The sequence below is a fragment of the Carlito syrichta genome, unplaced genomic scaffold (genome assembly GCF_000164805.1).
Source record: "Carlito syrichta isolate Samal-C Ts95f unplaced genomic scaffold, Tarsius_syrichta-2.0.1 Scaffold274131, whole genome shotgun sequence".
Lineage (NCBI taxonomy): Eukaryota > Metazoa > Chordata > Mammalia > Primates > Tarsiidae > Carlito > Carlito syrichta.
The window spans coordinates 85,338-107,433 of NW_007218227.1; the positions used below are offsets into that span (position 1 = coordinate 85,338).

The 22,096-nt window shown below is 39.0% G+C and overlaps 1 protein-coding gene across 1 annotated transcript in view; it reads left to right on the forward strand.

The window, feature by feature from the left end:
* TMEM156 (transmembrane protein 156) overlaps positions 1-2,358 on the forward strand; it is a 39,782-nt gene extending 37,424 nt beyond the window's left edge. Inside the window, exon 6 of the mRNA XM_008052419.1 lies at positions 2,254-2,358. Coding sequence (XP_008050610.1) covers positions 2,254-2,321 — 68 coding nt within the window. The 3' untranslated portion in view covers positions 2,322-2,358. The remainder of the gene's footprint in view (positions 1-2,253) is intronic.
* The last annotated feature ends 19,738 nt before the right edge of the window (positions 2,359-22,096 follow it).

Genomic DNA, 22,096 nt, shown 5'->3' on the forward strand with positions numbered 1-22,096 from the left:
AGAAATAGAAACTCTAAGGAAAGCAATTGTCATAGTAGAAATAGAAAATTCGCTAATTATCCTTCAAAAAGTGACAGGAAGAGCAGTTTAACAGTAGGATGCATATATTAAACAACAACTATTTAGGAGAATTTTAACAATCTCTAAGAAATAAATACTTCCAATGGTATTTCATCTGCTGCAAGACCAAAGGAAAAAAGAATGTCGTTTAATTCTATTTGTGAAATAAACATTAATAACAGTATTCAAACCTAAGAAAGGTTGAGTCTAAAATGAAACCACTGAGCAATCTTGCATATATATATATATATACAAAAATCCTAAACAAAATATTAGCAAAAGCATGCAGTAGCACAAGGGAGGGAGGGATTGACAGTCACTGGACACAGCCAGGGAAGGTTGGTGGCACGTAGCATCACAAGGGGTATGTGGCTCTAAAACATGAGAAGTGAGGGCCACATGGAGGTCCAAACTTCACCTGCATGCAGCTCACTTGTGTAACTAATCCTGACTTGTACCCCACCTATCTATATTTATAATAAAATAAAATGTGTACACACACACATACATTGCCTGAACCCCTACCATTATCAAGCGGGGCTTATTCCAGGAATACAAGGACAATTTAGCATTAGAAAATCTGTCAATATCATTCAAAGATCTAAGGTTAAAAATGGTTTGATCATCTCTATAGATACTTAAAATGCATTTGACAAAAGATAATGTTCATTCTCCATGAAAACGTCTAATAAAAAAGCACTTACTTAACATGATAGAATATATTTGTCTCAAACAAATAAAAACCGAGAAATATGCCTAATAGAGAAACACTAAAAGCATGTCTAGATGAAGCCTTTTCAAGGATGTCCACTATTGTCAGTTTTGTAACATTGTATTGAAAGTACTAGTCAACACAATTATGTAAGAGATATATGAAGTTTGGAAATATGAAATAGGTCAGATGATCAATTAGTTTGCAGATGATAATTATATACATGATAAACCTAAGATAATTCCTTAAAAAAATCAAAATAAAACTGTAGTAAGGGAGAGGATACAAATTAATATAAAAACAGTAGGATTCATATGTTAAATAACAACCATTTAGAAGATACTTTACATTTAAAACAACTGTAAAAAGATTAACTAACTAGGAATAAACTTAATTAGAAACATGCAAGATCTTTCTGAAGAAAACATCAGAAAAATGCTCTTGATGGACATAAACATGACTTGAACAAAAGAAAATTGTAACATGTTCTTGTTTAAGAAGATGAATATATAAAGATGCCAATCTTCTTAAGTCAATCAATAAATATAATATTTTTGAAAAAAAACAAATTCATTTTAATATCTCTATGAAAAATAAACTGTCAATAATAACCAGGAAAAAAACTAAAACAGAATAAAAGATGTATTTATTCAATCATGGTATTGGTACATGACTAGATAACCATATCAAGTGAAAAATTAGAAAGTTCAGGATTTTAATAAGTAATTAAAAATGGCATGCCAAATCAGTAGGAAAATGAAGGATTCCTGAATGAATGGTGTTGGGAGACTTGAATAATCATTTAGGACAAAAAATTAACTTAGTCCAGATCTCACACTAACATTAGGGTACCTTTCTAATGGATCAATGATTTCAATGTAAATATGAAACCATAAAGGTAATAGAAGTTACAACAGTAGAACTCATTAATAACAGCAAAGTTGGCCTTTCTAATCATGACACAAAACTCAGATAAGAAAATAACTTTTCATCTTCTACTTTGAAAGCAGCTGAAGTTAGTCTTAGAAGAATTTTTAAAGACACACAATCAGAAAAAAGACAGATCAGAATTCATCTTATTTGTTACTTTGCTTCTGGGTAAAATTGTCCCTGAAACCAAGAACATCATTAATAGTCTTCTTTGGGACAAACTTGGAGTCTTTTCTTGTTACTTGACATTGTATTTTAAAAGTTTTCTCTATGTTGCTCCTCCTCAAATGCTTCAGGTTTTGTGCCGAGAATATGGGGTGAAAAGTTGAGGGAAAAGACAAAGGACAGAGGGAAAGAAACAGAGTTGAGAGAAATGGGTACAGGTATCAGAGTTGTAGGCAGGATGTTTAGTGAGCTGTGGAAACTGCCCACATCTTTCCTAGATGTAGGACATGCTTCTTTACTACACTCACTACTTTCAAATATATGGTGTCTCTTTTTTGCATTGTATTAACTAAATATAGACTAAAACCATTCTCCTTCTTAAACAGTAGAGACCACGCAGAGGCTGCCTTTGGCTCAGGCCAAGGAAGTGCTTCCCCCAATACCAGAACTGTGAGCGACTTTCACAGTGCATCGGCGAGAACAATAGACACAGTGAGTGATGATGGTGCTTTATGGACTGCTTGGTCTTAATTCACTATAAACATGAATAGATTCAAGGAGGTGGAGTTTACCCCAGATGACATTTCTATCTGGATGTAGGTGGTAGGATTTGCGATTTCAAATTTGTAAAGTCAGTTTGTATGAATTAGACTACAGGAAATAAAATCACGATTTTCTCCAGAATTTAGAAAGGATCAGTACAAAAATATCTTAGTCTGTTAAACTGCCCCTGAGATGTCAGCTTGTCCCTTTGGCACTGTTTTTCCTGGATTTGAGCCATAATTTAGTCTGAACATAAGAACAGAGAGAATGAAAGGTGTAAAGTTCCCCTTTTGCCCCCCAATTACTGAAGTAAATAAATCCTCTAAATTTAACATCTGACAATCTAGATGAACACACATTGATTTCTGCATACTTGAATCTGTGATCAGAAGTGTCTTAGGATTTTTTTCATTTATTCGAACAAATATTTTTAAAGTAACTATTATGTTAAAGGCATTACATAGGCCAGGCTCAGTGGCTCAACCTGTAATCCCAGTACTTTTGAGAGGACGAGGTGAGTGGATTGCCTGAGCCCATGGGTTCAAGACCAGCCTGGGCAACTTGGTGAGACCTCATCTCTACAATAAATCAAAAATTAGCTGGATATGGTAGCACATGCCTGTAGTTTCAGCTACTTGGAAGGTTAAGGTGTAAGGATCACCAGAGCTCAGTGGGTCTACACTGGGTTGGCTGTGAGTGTGCCTGGGCGACAGAGTGAGACTCCAACTCAAAAAAAAAAAAGATGTTATGTACAGCCATTGTGCCCCCACATAACAGGAAAGAGGAAGGAAACTAGCATGTATTAGTACTCTTTTACTGTACTTGGAGGTGATTGGCTACATCATTTATTCTACATGATACTTGAGGGGTTATCAGTCAAGGCCCTATCAGGAAACTGATGTTATCCAAGGGCCTGTTAAGCTAGAATGCATAATGGGGGCCCTGCTGCTTTCCTTAAGACAAAGGGGGCAAGAAATTCAGACACACACACACACACACACACACACACACACACACACACATACTCCGACTATGTAGGTATCTGACAGGATGTGTGACCTTTGGTCAAGGAACACTATAGCCTGTGGTTGCCCTGAAGAGAGAATAAATATTCTAACATCTCTGTTCTCCTTCCTCTGTTCTTCCCAGCACTTTTCATTGGCCAAACCCAACCAGAGTCAGAGGGCACTGGAACCCAGTGGAGGCAGTTCATGTAGGCTGGCCTCTCAGGGCACCAAGCAGGGTGGAAACAAGTTGAGAACATACTAGGAGAAGTGACCAAGGGGATCCAGCATAGATAACTCAATATGCCAACTGAAACTACGTGCCAAAGATATTTATGTGCTCAGGACAAAAGAGAGGCAGGTCTTAGTGCTTGACTCTTAGTGCAACCAGGGTCTGCTGTTGGCTCAGAAATTCCTAGGTAAAATAAAATGTAGTCATATGATTGTGTTAGTGAAATATTATTGGATATTATGCTTGATACCTCTTATTCTGGTCCTCATTCTGGAATGCCCAACTTTGCATCTGAAGAGCTCTCCTTTGTTCATCTGACAATTTTTTTTGAGTCAAAGTCTCCCTCTGTCGCCTAGGCTGGATTTCAGTGGCATGATCACTTCTCACTGCAGTCTTGACCTCCTGGGCTCGGGTATCCTTCTGCCTCAGCCTCCCAAATAGCTGGGACTACAGGGGTGTGTCACCCCACCCAGCTACATTTTTTTATTTTTATAGAGACGAGGTCTTGCTATGTTTCCCAGGCTGGTCTTAAACTCCTGGGCTCAAGCAATCCTTCCACCTCAGCCTCCCAGAGTGCTGGGATTACAGGCATGAGATACCGTGTCTGGCTACCAAATGATTTTTGAGCATCAATTGTGTGTCAAGAATTCTACTCATTGGCAAAAATAACAAAACAGTCATTGGAAGAATTAGATTAGGGAACCCTCAATTCAAATACATATTGTGTCAAGTGACACAATAGAGGTACTCACAGGGGACTAGGAGAGTGTAGAGACCCCCTCATTCAGGGGATATGATATTTTTAATAGATGTTTAATAAGTATTTGTTGAGGGAATAAATAAATCCCAGCTTCTATGTCTCTCTACTAGAATCATGGACTGTCATAACTGAAACTTCATGAACACTTACATTTTCATGTAATAGATGTAGTAAATAAACCAAACATACTATAGCAGCAGAGGCTAGAGGAGACCTTATGTTTCCTAGGTCCCAGGCTGAGAAGTATATCACTGATCATAATGTCTTTTTAGGAATATAATGTTCACTCCACTTCATAACAGAATCAGAAAAAGCCCTGAATCAGTGACTTGAGGAAGGTTTCTGGTATTCTTATAAGGTGCAGTTTTAATAAATGATCTTCAAGTTGTTTTCTACCAAGTTTAATTCAGGTAACACTTAACAAAATTTATTGTGAATAATATTTGCTTGTTTTTATTTAAATCTTCAGAATACCCCTGGGCAATTTGGACTGAACCCTTTTGAAGAAATACTCATAATTTTATTTTGGGAATGAGTGAACCAGCAAATGTTTGGGTCCAGCTGAGGATACACAGTAGGAAAGCAGTGAGAAGGCTGATTGGCTGATGATAACTAGCTCAAGAGCATTCATTCGACCCATGAGACCAAGGGATCAAGAGTTTGTTCAAGAAACCATTATGAGTCATGGAAATCAAGCTGATGAAACCCAGGGAAACAGCAAGAGAATGCTTAGTGTTTTTCTTTTTTAAATCCACCTTTATACAGCTTAGAATAGACCCAAGATTTGAATTGTGAGGAACCAAAACCAGGGTAAAGGTCATGGATGCAAATCCTTTCTCTTGTTGGGCTACATTGCAGATGTTGATATAATTTGATTTTTTTTTTAATACAGATGGATTGTTTCTATTGGTAAATTATCTAAGACATCCTGGGTTGTTTGTTTATACATTTGTTTGCATTTATAAATCTTACTTTCTTTTGGCACCAGAATGCTTAAAATAAAAGTCAAAGATACCAAAATAAAACGAATTTAAATAAAATACTTGAGTATTTAAGTCTAATAGCAAAATGTTTCCTCAGATTGTTTTGGCATTCATATTTGTTACTGCCATCATTAATGTCAAGCATAATTACAGTAATTCATTACAATAAAAAGCATATATAGATAAGAGGGCCATCCTCTTAACATTGAAAAATATAACAATACCTTCCCAGAGTTAAGATGAAATTTCATTTCCTGGCATCCTTATATGGTTAAAATTGCTGATCTAAATTGGTTTACAGAGTTTAACTGCAGGGTCAGATTTAATCTGAAGTGATGGGGTTCAGGACATGCTACCCCAACATCGAGCACTTTGGCAAACTAAATTTTCTAAGCTGAAGGAATTTGAGAAAATGGCAGAAGCAAGAAGGTCACTCTGACCCTCCCCCGCCATCTTTCTCCCAGAAGCAGGTCAAAAACCCTCTGACCTTCCTCTGAAATAGACCATAAGACCCTCATGTGAGAGGTGCCCTCCTCATACTCAGAGGAAAGGAGCTTCCTTATTTCTGAAGACACAGGGGCACAGAGAGGAATCTGAACAAACAGGCCTTCCTAAGTTTTCCCCAGCACATTACTATTAGATCACACTATTTCCCCCCTATCATATTTGTCTATGTCTCTCCTGTCTTCATCAAACCCACCATAAAAAACACTCAGGTTTAACAGTCTCCTTGACACTTCATTTCCTTATGAAGAATCTCATGTTATTTAAAACTTATTTCAATAAATTAGGATCTTTTTCTCGTATTAATCTTTTGTTATAGAGGCCTCAGCTATGAACTTAAAAGGAGAGAGGGAAAATATTTTTCCTCCCCTACATAAGCAATCTAGTACAAATGAATGTTCCGGAACACAGAGGTTTTTCTGGTACCCACGTTTTTTTTTTTTTGTCTTTTTTTTTAGATCAAAAGTTGAGGTTCTATTTGTCAAATTTAGGGACTGAAGATTTGGCAAATGGAATTCTACTGGTTTTGCTTTTTTCTTGTCTGTGTATCTTTATGTAATAAGTGAGTCAAGTTCAGGTCCAGAATTTTTTCAGCAGGAGTGCAGGGATGTCACACTCTTTGAGGTATGGATATTATGCAATTTCTGAGAAACCAAAGAATTTTTTTTTTACTGCATATCACCTATTATGTTCTGACAAAATGACTGGAAATCAATGGTAACTTGGCTAACAAAAGGCATAAATTAAATTTCAAGTTTTGTAAAAATGTGGCAGCTTTCAGGAAGCCAATTTCACTTGTTTATTAAAATAATAAAGTATAACATATACTGGGAAGAACATAAATATGTAGATGGCCCATTCTCTGCCCACAAAGAACTTGGGATCTGGCAGAGGAGACAGGATATACACACTACTAAAATAGTAGACACACTATAATAAGTTAAATGATGCATGTTTCCTACTCAGAATTTACAGGCCAACAATTTCCAGTTGGGGGTAATCAGGACAGTTTCTTGAAGAGGTGATTTTTGAGCAGGCTTTTAAAGATAACTTCTCCTAATCTCAGAGTCCTCAAACTTCCCAAGTATACATGTTCTTGGGCCCCGTATTCCTTTTTCATATCTATTATTTACAATTATTTTCATGGTTATTAATTAACATCTGTCTCCCTTTCTAGACTGGAACATGAGGGTAGGAAAACATGTATGGTTCTGCTCACCATAGTATCCCTGGCAGCTGGTAGGGTGTTTGGCTTGTAGTGGTTTCTTCATAAATGTTTGTTGGATGAAGAACAGTGTATCGAGCCCCCACTATACATCTGGCATATGCTATGTACACTCTCATTTGCTTCTCACAATGATTCCCAGAGATAGGTGTCATTCTCTCTGAGGAAGATGAGACCAAGGAAAGTTCATCAATCCTAGTGATGGATGGTTCAATCCTAGGTTGGTTGGGCTGCAAAGTCTGTGCTGCTTCTACTTCTGGCACTGTGAGGTAGAGACAGGGCAAAGGGAGCAGAACAGATGGAGGGGATACCCAAGAGAAGGAGCTGCAGCCAAGAGCATCATCAATGCTCTCTTCTGGGAGTACAAGGAAACTGGGTTCACTGTACCTTTTAAGAAGATGTCTGACTGGAATTGTTGCTTGGTCTCTGGTTCTGTGTGTCCCCCTCCCCCAACAACTGGCCCCAGTAAAACCCAACCTGTGGTCCTTGGTGCCTGGCATGATTCATGGCTTCCAATCTACACCTCTGACCCCCTAGTACACCCTACTTGCCAAGTGGCTCCACATCTGACCCGTCCCACGCTCCTTCCCTATGACTTATGGCTCAGTTCTGTGTCTGTGGCTCTCACTGTAGAATTTCCTCCCTAGTTGTGAGCCATACTCACCTCCTTGACCTTTGTGTGCCTCCGAGCAGCCAGGATCCTAACCCTCCATTCAAAGAATTCAGGTGTAGGTCGAAGAGGGGAGAGAGGAAACATGGCACCATGCCCATCATTAAGTGGACGCGGTGAGCTTAGAGTAGAAGAAGTGAGAATTCACAGAGGAGATGGTATGAGGGGCATTGGTGGTACTTGGTAAATAATTTGGGGTGGAGTGAGGGTGGGTGGAGGGGGGAGGAGAGAAAAGACATACATGGCAATCTTCCAGACATCTGCATGCAGAAAACAATATTGCCCGAACATATAGCTGCTAATTTTAGTTTCTAGAATTTCCATTTTCCAGAGGATTCCCTCCAAACTCTGTACTTGGATTCTAGCCTTAAGTTTGACTCTTTCCCCTCCTGTGCTTTGCTATCCCTGGAGGGTGCAGTCAATCACTACCTTCTCTTCCTTACCTTTTTTCTGACTGTTACGTTGTCCTTCCTTCCATCTTCAGAAATCCTCTTCATCCTCCAAGAGCAGATAGGCTACCTTGTCTATAAAGTTTCCCCTGCTCACGCTGGTTAGGATAATGTCTTTTTTCTGTGTTTCCTTGGGTTGTATAGTTCCTTTATCATGGTACTTCTCACATCCTGCCTTGGGCCACAGCTAGTTGTATTTATTTGTTTCCACACCAGTCTGAGAGTGAGAGCAGGAACCACATCTTCTTCAGTCTCAAGTGACGGCTACTTGCTTCTCCCCAATCTGCTCCTCCCTTGCAATATACATCTTTCTGATGGACTTTAAAGGGTAAATGTTGGCTGTAGATTCAGAACAGTGGTTACCTCTAAGGGCGGAGGTGGGATTTGACCCTCTCTCTCAGGACTTTGAATTTTGGGTGCAAAAAATGACTAGAGCTTACTCATTGCAGTAGCAGAGTTCAATTGCTCCTGCTTCTAAACAGCAAACATATCCCCTACTGCTTTGGTTCTGAGCCTAATTCTCCAGCCTTCCCTTGGATTCTGTGAGCTACTAGTGATATGCTTGCAAAAACATCCTTTTCCTGCTTAAGTTTCCAGAGTCAGTTTCTGTCGCCTACTGGATGCAACATCTAACATCTATTTTATTTTATAAAGTTGTAGGATATCTGAGCCGTAAGAAATCTTAGCAGTCATCTAGTTCAACTCCCTTAGTGTACAGCTGAGGAAATGGATGCCCCCAGAGGTTGAGAGTTTCACCCAAGTTCACATCACAGAGCTTATCAGTGAGAGAACTCAGGGTAGTGCAGATTGCTTTTTTTTTTAAACTTCTTTTTAGTATAAAGCACAGCCTTTCTCTCCCCACTCACTCTCACCTTTTTCTGTTTCTCTCTCTCTCTCTCCCTCTTTCTCTCACTCTGTGTGTGTCTGCGTAACTGCAATATTTAATAGAAGATAGTGACTTAAAATTCTCATTGTTTTCCAAACTGACAATTTGCTTTGTGTAGTTTAAAGACTTGTTTCAGAGAGAGATCTTTCAGGGATTTGGCATCTGGTAAAGTCAGGCATTAGTTTATATACTTATAAGGAGTCTAGCTTCTTTCTAGCTATCTGTAAATATTTACATGAAATTCATGGTTGGAAAGGAAGTGGTTTGCTCTAGGGAAACATATGGACTGGAGTTCTGAAAGTTTTTTTTTTCTTTTTTCATTTCTAAGTCTGTCCCTTCTAACTGTGTGTATTTGGGATGATCTTCCTGCACTCTCACTAAAATATATATATTTGCTGTGTTTCCCCCCCCCCCCGTTGTTTTGGGGCAGTCACAGCTCATGAAATCGCTGCAAAAATAGCCCAAGGTTGGATATGAATTGGGAAGGGAATAAATAACTGAAATGACTATGTGCTGGGTACATATGAAGCACTTAGCATGGATTAATTAATTGAGTCATTTTTTTCTCACAAGGCGAGGAGGTAAGTACTATGATCATTATATACAGAAATTAAGACAAAGAGAGTAACTTGGTCAAGGTCACACAGCTTTGACCTTGGAAGAGTTGAGATTTGAACCTGGATAGTCTGGCTTCAAAGTGCATGCTCTTTTTTTTTTTTCCCTGAGTGGGGATCTCACTCTTTCACCCAGGCTGGAGTGCAGTGGCATGATCATGGCTCACTATAGCCTCAGATTCCTGGGCTAGGTAATCTTTCTGTCTCAGCTTCCCAAGTAGCTGGGACTACAGGTGTGTGCCACCACACTCTGCTAAGTTTTTTTTTTTTTACTTTTGTAGAGATGAGGTCTTGCTATATTGCCCAGGCTGGTCTCGAACTCCTAGGCTCAAGCAATCAACTATCCCACCTTGGCTTCTCAAAGTGCTGGGATTGCAGGCATGAGCCACTGTACCCTCTGTTGTACCCTAACCACTGAATCATGGGGGTAAAAGTGGATCCTTTTTCTAAGGAAAAAAGATTGTCTGATTCAGACAAATGCCCTTCCATAAACACTTCTAGTAGAGAGCTCTGCATTACAATTTCTTTTGCCCCAAAATACTTAGAAGGTCTGCTTAGAAATAATACTCTACTACAAGTACCCTGTATGACAAACACTTCTCTTATCTTTATCCATGTAATAAAGTACCTGAAAGAACTCAGTTATTTGGTAGTTGTGAGAAGAATTTCACAGAATGAAGTTTTTTCTCTGGATGCTTATAACATGGCATCAATAAGTAATGTGTTAATTGATTTTTTTTAAAAAAAGAAATTCTTTTAACTCATCTCAGGATCTCTGGTGGCAAAAAATATTAATTATGATGCAAAAATATCCAAGAAATGAAAAGAACACGTCATAGACTGAGTACCTGGAAAATCCCTTCTCCCCTTACTTCAAAACACATTTTTCTACTTGAAATTTGCTAGAGAGACAAGAAATCATCTCTATTCCATTTTTATGTTGGCAAACAGATAATGTAGGAGTTTTTTAAAAAGCAATTTATCATTACAAAGTTCCACTGTTTCAAACAAAACAACAGTGCTTCATGATTACATAAAAGCGTGATTTTTTTTCTTGTATTAGTCTTCATTCAGAGCAAAACATTCAATAGGGAAAAAGGGATATCTTTAAAAATTGTCTATTTCTATCTAAAAAAAAATTAGGCTAATACTCGAAGAAAAGTTCTCCAGAGTTCAGTAACTATTGCTTTTTTTCCCTTACAGATTAATTAGATAAAAGTCAGCAAAAGGGACGTCTTTCATGCCATGTTTTAGTGCCAATAATTCCATCAAAGACATACATCACACAGGCTGTTTTCTAGAGACTCTGTTGGGATGGAAGGGAGGGAGGTGAGAGAAGAGAGGAAGTGATCTGCTCCCTTTTGGAAACTCATTGTAGGAGGCTAGGTGTGCAGGCCTTCCTTCCCTAGGGACCCGAGTTGGCCTACCTACACCTTAAACAAGCTGGTGTAGACACTCCAGCTTTCATACTTGTTTAATGAACATCCTCATAACTGTTGAGCATTGTGAACTTCCTCTACACCCAGACCTAGTTTATGAGGTTTTTTCCCCAATGAAATTGAATTAAAGTTTATTACATATTAAAGCCCCTTTGATTACTAACATTCTGCTGAAGTAGAGGTGTCTTATTTATCTGTTAATATAACATCCACCATATGCCAGACACAGTCTGATATCAGAGACAGATAAGTCATACAATGACAATACAGCCTGGAATGGGGTAGGTTGGGTCTTAACTTCTTGAGAGAGTAGTTTTATCCATCTATGAATTCCTTGTACCAAGCCAGCTATCTGACATAGGAATTACCCAGTAAGTGTTGACTCTGTGGTAGCCCAGACAAAGGGCTGTTAAATCAAGATAGAAGATGGAAGTGAGGGAAGACTTCTTGGAGGAAGATACACGTCTGTAAAGGATAAGTTAAAGGATCCTTGAAGAAATAAGTTGGCAGGGTGAACGAACACTTATAAAGGTACTTGGGCAGTGATGAGCCAAAAAAAGAGGCCCTATTCAAGCTCTGGATGCCCTTCAACACACATACCCCGACACACACACATTATGTGCACATGTGTGGGCTTCTGCCATTCAGGAGACAGAAATAAATTCTCTTTGCAAATAATAATTATGCTAATCTCTGTTCCAAGGACATTGTGGTAATTAACGCATGCAAGAGAGAGGTGAGCTTTGTTAAGCTTGAGAATGTCAGAGTTCTGCAGGGGAAAATTGACAATACTGTGATCTATTGCAATATTTTTTATACTATGTAATTTGAGCTTGTAAGTGCTTAACCAATTAAAGATTAAGCAGGCAGGCCTTAAATGCTACTGCACAGCCGAACGAATGATTTATTACACCAAAGGTTGCTGGAATCTGGGGAAGCCAGATTGCATTCAGCGGAACATCACTATAGGTAGTTATTAATCTGGTAGCTAGAACCAGGCTACCCTGTTCAACCTGGAAAAAAGTTGCTCCTCAAACCCACTCTTGGAGAGCTCCCATGCACAATAACAAAGGCCTTCTAGTTAAGGAAAAATAAGAGTACTCATGGTTAAACAAACAGATTTCTCAGAAAGATCCTTTGTGATCTCTTCTCAGTTTTCCCTAAATACCAGTTCTTGAATCATCACAGTTAGGAGCATTGAGACACTGGAGAGGACTTAATGGAATTTCATCTATTCTTTTGGGATGACATCATAGCCAGAATGAAAAAAAATCCAATTGAAGATAAACTCCATGAAAGCCCAATTTCGTTTGCGTAAATGATTTGGGGAATGCATGGGTCTATGGCGTCAGTAATGTTGAATTTTTCAATTTACATGAGTCCCTCGCAGGCTCTAATCAATGCACAGTAGCAGCTGCCTGAGTCACATTGCCACTCCATTGAGGTGAGAGGGAGTGTAGGACAAGGGGTAACTCCTAAGGAATTCTGCAGGTTTTACATTGGAGTCTTGTGGGAGGAATCGGTGAAGGTGCCTGGAAAGACAGGCAGAGTCCAGGTTAGAAAGGGCCTTGTTTGGGCACTTTCCTGAATATGGGGGTGAACTAACAAAGGTTTCAATCAGAGAAATAATCAGTGCTGCATTCTCTGAAAGACTGTACTGACGTTAACTGTACTGACATGAATGGATTCGAAGGGGACTGAGCCCTACACTGAGACCAGGTTGGTGTCGATCACACTAGTTTGCAGGAAGGATGAGAAGAACGTGAAGAAAGGCTGAGGCAATGGGATGGAGGAAGATATACAAAGAAGAGGTAATTGGTAGCACTTGGAAACTGACTGGGTGTTGAGGGTAAACAACAACCAAGGGTGAGAGCGGGACTTCTGGCAGATGTCACATTATACACCCAACTAAGACAGAAAAGGCAGAAAGGGGGAAAGAAGATGAATTTGATTTGGACATATTTAGATAAAATTTAGTGGAACACCTAAATAGCTGATGTATAGGGGTCTGGTAGAAGCTGATGGCAAGTTTGGAATTCAGGAGTGATGCCTGGGCTCCAGGTAGACATTTAGATGTCATCAGCACATAGGTGGGTGGGTGCAGAAGCCATGGATATGTCCAGTGGATTTCTTTTCTCAGCCTGATGAATAATTTTGGATGAAAGAAGTGCAAAATGAATATCAAATTCAACCTTATTTTACTTGAGAGAGCGTACAACAGTTGCAACACAGATTTGTGGACTGACAGGATGGATAAACAAATAGATATATGATTAAATGAATGAAGGGTGTAGGTTCATGAAAAATCAATAGATGTTTTCTTTTACTTTATCTTGTGATCTGTTTCCATTTCCGCTCTGGCCTGAAAAAAAAAAAAGTGACACCTTATAGAAGCAAAAAGGTAGCAGTTGGATGGATGCAGTACCTAGAGAACTTTAAAAATCAGTGAGCCTTTCATTTTTTAAGCCTACTTAATTTCAGACCATTTGATGTGTTATTACCATGTGGTATTGATAGTCCAGCAGTGACTGACCAACTGCTATCTTTGCAACAAACCCAGATGGAGATGACCACTGAGTGACAGACTGGGCACTGTTTAGCAAGCAAATGTTATTTTGTGCTTCACTTTCCTTGGGTAGATATGAGTCTTCACTCAACATTCCTTGCCAGGGATCAAGTGGTTTTAAAATAAAGAGAGATGTGTGATACCAGGCATTGGTTTGTAAAAATGGTCACACTCTGGTTCCAGGGGCTACAGATTAGACCAAGACTCTTTGGTGATCAATCACATCACTATAAAGACAATAAACAGGGCAGTTGGAAACATGTCTCCCATTGTTGCTGATGGAAAATTTTTATCCTGAAAGGGAAAGGTAGTTCTGACCCTTCATGAATCATTGAAGAAGTGCTTAAAATGCACAGTTGTGGCCCAGAATGGCCAAAATGCTTTAACATGTCACTGTAAACACCAAATGCCAAGTAAATTACAAATCCATTTTGTAGCTCAGGAAGATCATTAGACCTCCGATTCATTATCTGCTGAGACTTTTCTCTGCATTCCATTTATTATTCTCCTTTGAGTGAAATGGAGTTAGGAGAGCAGAGCAGAGACCTCGATTCATTCAACCCTCACGCATTATTGGTGTCTACAATTTCACCATAAATTTGGAGAGGGAGAGACAGAAATTGCAAATGTGGGGAGTTAAATCCCCTTGTGCCACATTTGTCAAGATGAGCAGATTGTAAACTGCGTCTTGCAAATATGATATGCATCTGGGCATCAAGCTAATAACTCTGAACTACAGAGTCATTCACGGGTGTGGTGTCTCTCTCCAGAAGTTTCTGAAATTGCTTCTGTAGTCATTACATACCCCAGAACTGTTCAGGTTTAGTAGGAAGATTAGAGAAACTATCTGCCTACAGAAGATAGATGCCTTTCCCAATGAGATGGAAACGTCACATTTTTCTGTTTATATCTTCACAATCTTTACACACTATACACTTGGAATACTTGGTTTGGGCTTTTCTGAGGAGTTAAAGCAAGGAGATATTTCTATAGTCATCAACTTTGTCCTAGAAATTTACAGGAACATTAATTATAAAGAAATTTAAATCATTTAGATGCCCTAACTGATACTACTGGCTTTTCTATTGAAAAAATACTCTGTGTTTTACACTTCTCTGGCAGGGACTTGATCACAAATAATCAGAAGATTATCTCCCTGATCAGAGGCAATTTCCCTTGCTTCTTATTTTGATTTTTAAAAATTTGCTTACATGAGTCACTCAGTAATACATTTTCATTATAAAAAATGTAAATATTACAAATAACACTGAAATCCCCTTTGATTATTGTGTCAAATTCTGATGTTCTCCCCCACCTAAAGCACCCCCTTCCACATCTGGTTACAAGCACTGTTAACAGTTTTGTGTGTATCCTTCCAGATCCTCTAGGGTGTGTGTACGTGTGTGTGTGTGTGTGTGTGTGTGTGTGTGTGTGTGTAGAGGTTTTTTTTGTGTGTGGATGTGTTATTTTAGATAAATATCATACTAAAACTGAGTTGTTAGTACAGGGCTCTATTCCACTCTTTATTCTTTTTTTACTGTTGCATGATATTCCAGAATACTACCGGTGCACCACAGGTAACTTATTTAGGGGCTTTGATTTTTCACTAGAGTCTACCCTACCTTGAAGAGTCTTAAAACACCCCTCACAGAGTGAATTCTTCAAAATCAAAAAAATTGTAAATTGTATCCATTTTAATGGAAAAGAATTTATGCATTTCTAAGTCTCCAAATTATATCCACTTATGCTACATCACCAAGTACCATGAAAATGGATACAATTGCTTCATAGTTAAGATTTCATAACTCAGCCAGACATTTTCCTATGATTAACTCCCCTATAATATGACTGCTTCCATTTTCTCATTTGACATTTACAGATTGTACACTTAAGACCTATATTTTTCATTCAGCATATACTATGTGCTAAGCATGCTTTGGGTGCTAAGAATACGGTAACAAACTTGGAGATCCCTGCTCTCAAGCAACCTACATCCTAGTACAAGGCAGATCACAGATAACCAAGTAAGATATAAAGAATGTTAGATAATGATATGTCCTAAAGATTAAAAAAATGAAACAGGAAAAGGTGTTGTAATATGGTAACCCCAAATCTCAGAGGGCTTGCAAGTAACGTTGACCTATTTCAAAGAAATTACCTGGAAGTTCAGCAGGGAAAGGTACTGGTTTATTAAAACTTACGAGAGGTACTGATGGTGGCAGGTCAGTGAAGAATCCATGGGGCAGTTGGGGCAGTACAGCAAGCAGTTTTACAATCAATCAAGTTAATAATTCAAATTACTATCTGGTGTTTACATTATCACATTGCTTATGAGTGACAACTACATTGCTTTCAGCTTTGCTTGGTCACCTGCATCCCATAACTCATTACTGGGAATATGCATACCCTTCAGAGACCAACCTTGACCAGCAGCTGCTCCCTGAGGGTAGGAGAAGAAAAAAGTTAGAGATAGGGAAAAACAGTCCATGTTACACTACCTCATAGGTACTTTATTCAAAATGTGGCTTTTGAATAAACACCTGAAAGACCTGAGGGGGGAAGCCATGAGGGTGTTTGGGAGAAAGTCATCCCTGTCTATGATGGTTTCTGGAACCAAATGATTTTTTTCTGACAGAGAAACAGCCAGCATCTTTCTGTCCTTCAGTTCATCTTGCTTTCTTGCCCTTTATTATTTCCTAGCAGTGGATGTTTTCCCTCAAAGATAGTAGATTAGAACTTTCCTGCAGAAATTTCAAAGGGTGAGAAATGAATCACTCAACATGTGAGGTTTATACTATGATGGAGAATGGGGCATGTAGGCCATTCACTTTCTCCTGGGATCAGAGGCACTGGCAGGAAAAATGTGGTTAGCCTTCTGACAGGGAGATTTGTGGAGCAATTTGTCTCTGCTTGAGGCTACAGGATGGAGAAAGGGGAGCCCAGGTGTGAGCCGAAAAGTGGGGAACTCATGTCCAGGAAAAATGAGCAACTTTTCTTTTTTATGACCAAGTATCTGCTTGTCTGAGGGCTCTGTCTGGCATTTTGTATACTGCCTGGATATAAATCCCAGCTCTTCTAATTATTACGTGGATAATCACAGACAGATTCCTTAATCTCTCTGAGATTCATTTTTCATCTGTCAAATGGGTATGATAGTAACAGTAGCTATCTCATAAGGCTGATAGGGAAGATGAAATGAAATTGCAGAGGTGAAGAGCTTGTACCATGTGTCTGAAACATAGTAAGTCGTCAATCAGTGAGTATGCCATCATCAACATCATTATCATCACCATCACTACCACCATGACCATCATTTCCTGTGCTTAACAGAAAACAGTGCTGAGTTCAGGCATAAGAAGGCATTATTCAGTGCATCTTGAAAACATTAATCAGTCTCTTGCAGAACTTGGTACTGAAGATTCAGCTGAAAGGCTGTCTAGACGAGTCTAATTTTTAAGACAGGGAAAGCATTAAAAAACACCTTGCTCCAGGAGGTAGGAGAAGGTTAAGGATTTCCAGGGACAGTAGTGATTTACAAATGGGCTTCTCTAGCACCAGAGAGAGGGAAGGGAGGAGAAAATGGAGATGTTTTAGTGACATCAAAGGCACCTGTGAGACAGGATGCTGTGTCGATGATGACCAGAAAGCTGCTTGATGTAAATGTCTGAAATGATGGAGAAGCCCGTGGTGAGAACCATCCTGGAGCCAAATGACCTCATGTGGCTTCATTCTGTGTCTCTTTAGTCTCTGCTTGTTCTCAGTTCCAGGGAGACAACCAAAGCTGACAACCAAGTCTTTCAGCTACAAATCTACTCCACAGCTCAAAGAAAGCTCAAAGTATAAATCTGTGTGTTTGGATGTCTCTAAAAATAACATGTTTTGTTGGGAGGCTATTTCTAATTATTAAAAAAAAAAGCTAACTTATTAGGTTGAACTGACCTGGGTTTGAATTCTGGCTCTGTTTTACTTGTTGCATAACTCTGGGCAAATTATGTAACATCTCTGGGTCTTAATGTTCTAATTTGGGCAGTGGAGATTGTAATAATAACTACCCCATAGGGTGATTATGAAGATTAAACAGGATAGTATAAATAAAATACTCAGAACAGTGCCTAACCCGTAGTCAATGCATTTTATGATTATGATTGAAATCTTTTGTATAGATTATTTTCTGGTAAATGTAGAAAGGAGGGTACAAACGTAGAAAAAGAGAAGGGAAATGAGACACGGAAAAGGGTAGGATGTGAAAAGCTGATTCTGAGAGACAGGTACTTAGTGACTGTAAAAAAATCCTGAGAGAGAAAAAACATAAAGATGGCAGGAAATCAAAGGCAGAAGCTTAACTCTGTTTTTTTCTTTTGCCAAGGTTTCATCCATCTGGCCTTGGCTTCTACGCTGCCTTTTTCCTCCAAATGGCAACATACAAGCCTAGTAGTGAAACCCAGGGCCGGGAGAGAGAACATATCCGAATCACCCTAAACTTCAGCCCTCAGTGAAGGCATCTAAGAAATAGACATATTCTTCTTTTGCGATATAGAATTCCTTTGTGACTAATAGAAGAGACAGGCCTGCCAAGTGAGTCAGCAGTGACCACAGGCTGACATAATCCTATTGCTTTTTGGCTGACAGCTCATGCAGAGAAAAATCCTCTTGGAACAAGACAAAGGTAAATGTTGTTTAAATCCCAGCACAAAATGTGGACTCTCCATCATCAGCTGCTATTCCCAGTCTATGTTGACCCTAGACATCAGAAATAGCAGAAGCACTGCCAACACATTTCTTACTGTTTGGGTTGTAATAATTCAATCATCGCTAAAGGTGAAAATGTCTAGAGGATAGAATAACTCAGATTATTTTCAGAGTCTAAGAAAAAAAGAAACAGAACTGTGTCTTTCCTCAGATTTTCTTAAAAGCAGGTATTATCATGGAGCATCCAATATGGATGAACATATATATAGATAATGAACACAAACCTGCATAAGTGATGAGATATTAGAAAAATAAAACACATGGTTAACCACGTCACTTTTTTCCCCTTTCATGTGAAGAATGGCTGGTCTGAATCCCCTCCTATGGCATTATGAATTTTAATCAATGACAAAACCAGAGTGAAATTGCAGTTGTAAGATGGATTTTCACTATGATCTCTTCTGATGTGCCCTTATAAACACGGTAATTTAAGAAACCAAGTTGAAGCCTGGATCTGAGTAACAGAATGTAGGACACATTTAAGAGAAAGATCAAAGGGCAGTTTTCACATTATACAGAAAACTAGCTTGACCCTGAAGAACGATTGCTTTTTTAAAATTAAACGTCAGTCGAAATTATGTGCTAAGCCCATCTGTTTAGCACATGCACGTGCGCGTGTGCACACACACACACATTTTTAGGAAAGAAGAGAAATAAAATGTTTAATTCTGAGTTTTGCTAAAATGTTTCTCTGAGATGTTGCATTCTAGACCTCTGGAAAGGCTATGATTGGAACCTGTCTTTGTTTCAAACATAAGCTCAACATGGCCTGTCTGTGTAGGTGACTTCTCAGTTGCTGGAGCACGTTTGGGCAGCTGATTTCTACAAAGCACAAGGAAACGCTCTCATTTCTGATTCCGGCCTCTGTCCTGTGTATAAAACCTTCTTTTGGCCCATGCGAGGCTGGTGCCACCTTCATTCCCTTTGAGCTCTGCAGCTGAGGGCCACAGGCCTTTGCTGGGGCCGCAGGGGCCATTGACCATCCTGCCTCACTCCTGCCAGGGCCTCAGCTCACCATACTACTCATTTAACCACGAGCTTGGTGTGCAACCCCTGTGATACCCAGAGAAAATGGAGCCTTCTCATCTCAGTGGGATGGAATATTTAAACTTAGGCTCATGCTTTAAGATTTGGGACTCAATTTTGCCCTTCAGATCTGTGCATATCAATACCTGAAAGCAATTTTTCTTGAATGCATTTTACTTTGAATTTGGAATCGGCTTTTGATGGCTTTTATTTAATAAGGCAAAGGCACAGGGCTACATTCATTATTTAGGCTAGAACTTATTTTTTTACTTGATGTTTAAAAAAAAACTGGCATGCTTGTTCAGGGTAATTGCATAGAGTGAAATGAACCCAATTTATGTAAAGGATTACTGAAGGAGTACAAAACTTGCAAGGGAAGCCTGTTAAATCATTCATTCAGTGACTGATTGACATTTGCACAAATCTGTATCCTATGCTTTGCCAGGTTTTAAAGCCAAGCAAAGAAGCAATTATTGAAAAGTGATGGAAGAAAACAGTATTGAAAGAAATCCTGGAGGGTGGATCTATTTTAAGTGATTATTCTCTCTTAAATAATGTAATTCACAGACTATGGAATGGGTCCCAGAGAATCATCTCTCAGCCTGTCTTCACCTGGCAACCTTTGACATTGTATCATTGAAAGATACATGCGATGCCAATAATGCCAACCACTTCTTTTTGAATAATGATCTCTCTTAATCTTTTAAAGATTTCTATTCTATCTTATGATTAATAATTTAGCTAAGCACTAAACAGGTGCAGTGAGACTTAAAGTCTAAGTGTAGGCACTAGCTTCTTGGAAAATACTTGTTTCTCTTTGACATTTCCAGTTAAGTGTAAAACCATGTGATGCTTTAAAAAAATATATGACATGAAGACATTGTAAATCTCAATCATTTCCTCTGTTCTATATATAAAAAGTCTAAAATTTATGAAGAGGTAAATGCAAAACTTTCATCAGTTAATCATTCTCTAGACTTAATAACAGAAACATTTCAGGCAATCAAAAAAGAGGAAAAATCTTTAATTGATTTCTCAGAGAATTTTTTTCCAGATTGTAAAGAAATTGCTCTGATGTTTTCTATTTGGCTGTTTCAGGAGATATACAAATGAAATATAGGGCACAAATAAATGAAATGCTAGTAAGAAGTAGGATGATATTAATATACCCTACTTTGCCCATGTGGAACAAAGGCAGTTTATCCTATCAGGAGAATAAAAGGAAATGTGAGTAAGAGAGTCTCGCCCTTGCAGAACTACAAGCTTCATTTGCCCTGGAGAGAGCCACTGGGCAAGCCTTCTCATGATAGTGCCTGTGACAATGTTGGTGGGGCAGGAACACTTTATAGAACCCTCCCCTGCAATGAGTGTGTGGTGCTCAGGAGAAGTGCCCATTCACGACGCCCCTTCTTGCTGCGGGGTCTTCTGGGCACCCTCCCATGGATCAAAATAACAATCAGTCAAAACACACATCAGGGTTGGCTGCGACGGCTCATGCCTGTAACCCCAGCACTTTGGAGGCTAAGGAGAGAGGATTGCTTGAGCCCAGGAGTTTGAGACCAGCGTGGGCAACATGGTGAGACCTCATCTCTACAAAAGTCAAAAAATTAGCTGGGCATGGTGGCATGCACCTATAGTCCCAGCCACTTGGGAGGCTGAGGTGGAAGGACAGCCTCAGCCCAGGAGGTCTAGACTGCAGTAAGCCGTGATTTTGCCACTGCACTGGTAACAGAGCAAGACCTCAATTTGGAGAAAAAAAAAAAAAAAAAAGCCCACATCAGTACGTTTTGTCTTTTAGAAGCAGTATAGTATTTGCCACCAATGAGTGTGATCTGTGCGGAAGATTTTATTTATTTTTTAATTAATTAATTATTTCAGTTGGAGCCTCACTCTGTCCCCTAGGCTGGAGGGCAGTGGTATGCCACCCCAGCGTCAACTGGCTGGACTCAGGCAATGCTTCTGCCTCAACCTTCCAAATAGCTGGATCTACAGGTGGGAGCTATTGTGCCTGACTTATTTTTGATTTATTGTAGAGACGAGGTCATGCCACATTGCCCAGGCTGGTCTTGAACCAGTGGGCTCAGGCAATCCACTCGCCTTGGCCTCCCAAGGTTGGATTACAGGCTGAGCCACCGAGTCTGGCCTGTACAGTTTTAAAATGCAGTTTTGAAATTCTACTGTGTTGAAACCCCTTTAATTTTCTATTGGAATTCTTCTGAACTTTGCAATTATGTCATTGTGTGCTTATGATCATAAGAAATTAATTTTAAACTAAATATGTTTCAATACCCCTTTCCATATACATTTTTACCCCAATATAAAGTTTGTGATAAAAAAGTTCAAGAAAAATATGGGAAAATATAATATATTGAAGGGTGGGATGCTTTAAAATCACCAATTTACATTGTTCTTTACAGTTTTAAAGGTTTAAAAAAATTTATTGGTATTTTAAGCAGTTTCAGAATTATTCTTTCAGAATATCTATCTCTACTGGAGTGAGATCATGTTCCTCTAGTGTGAGCACACAGTAGGTGACCCATAAATGTTTATTGCAAGAAAGAATGACCATAAAGAGATAC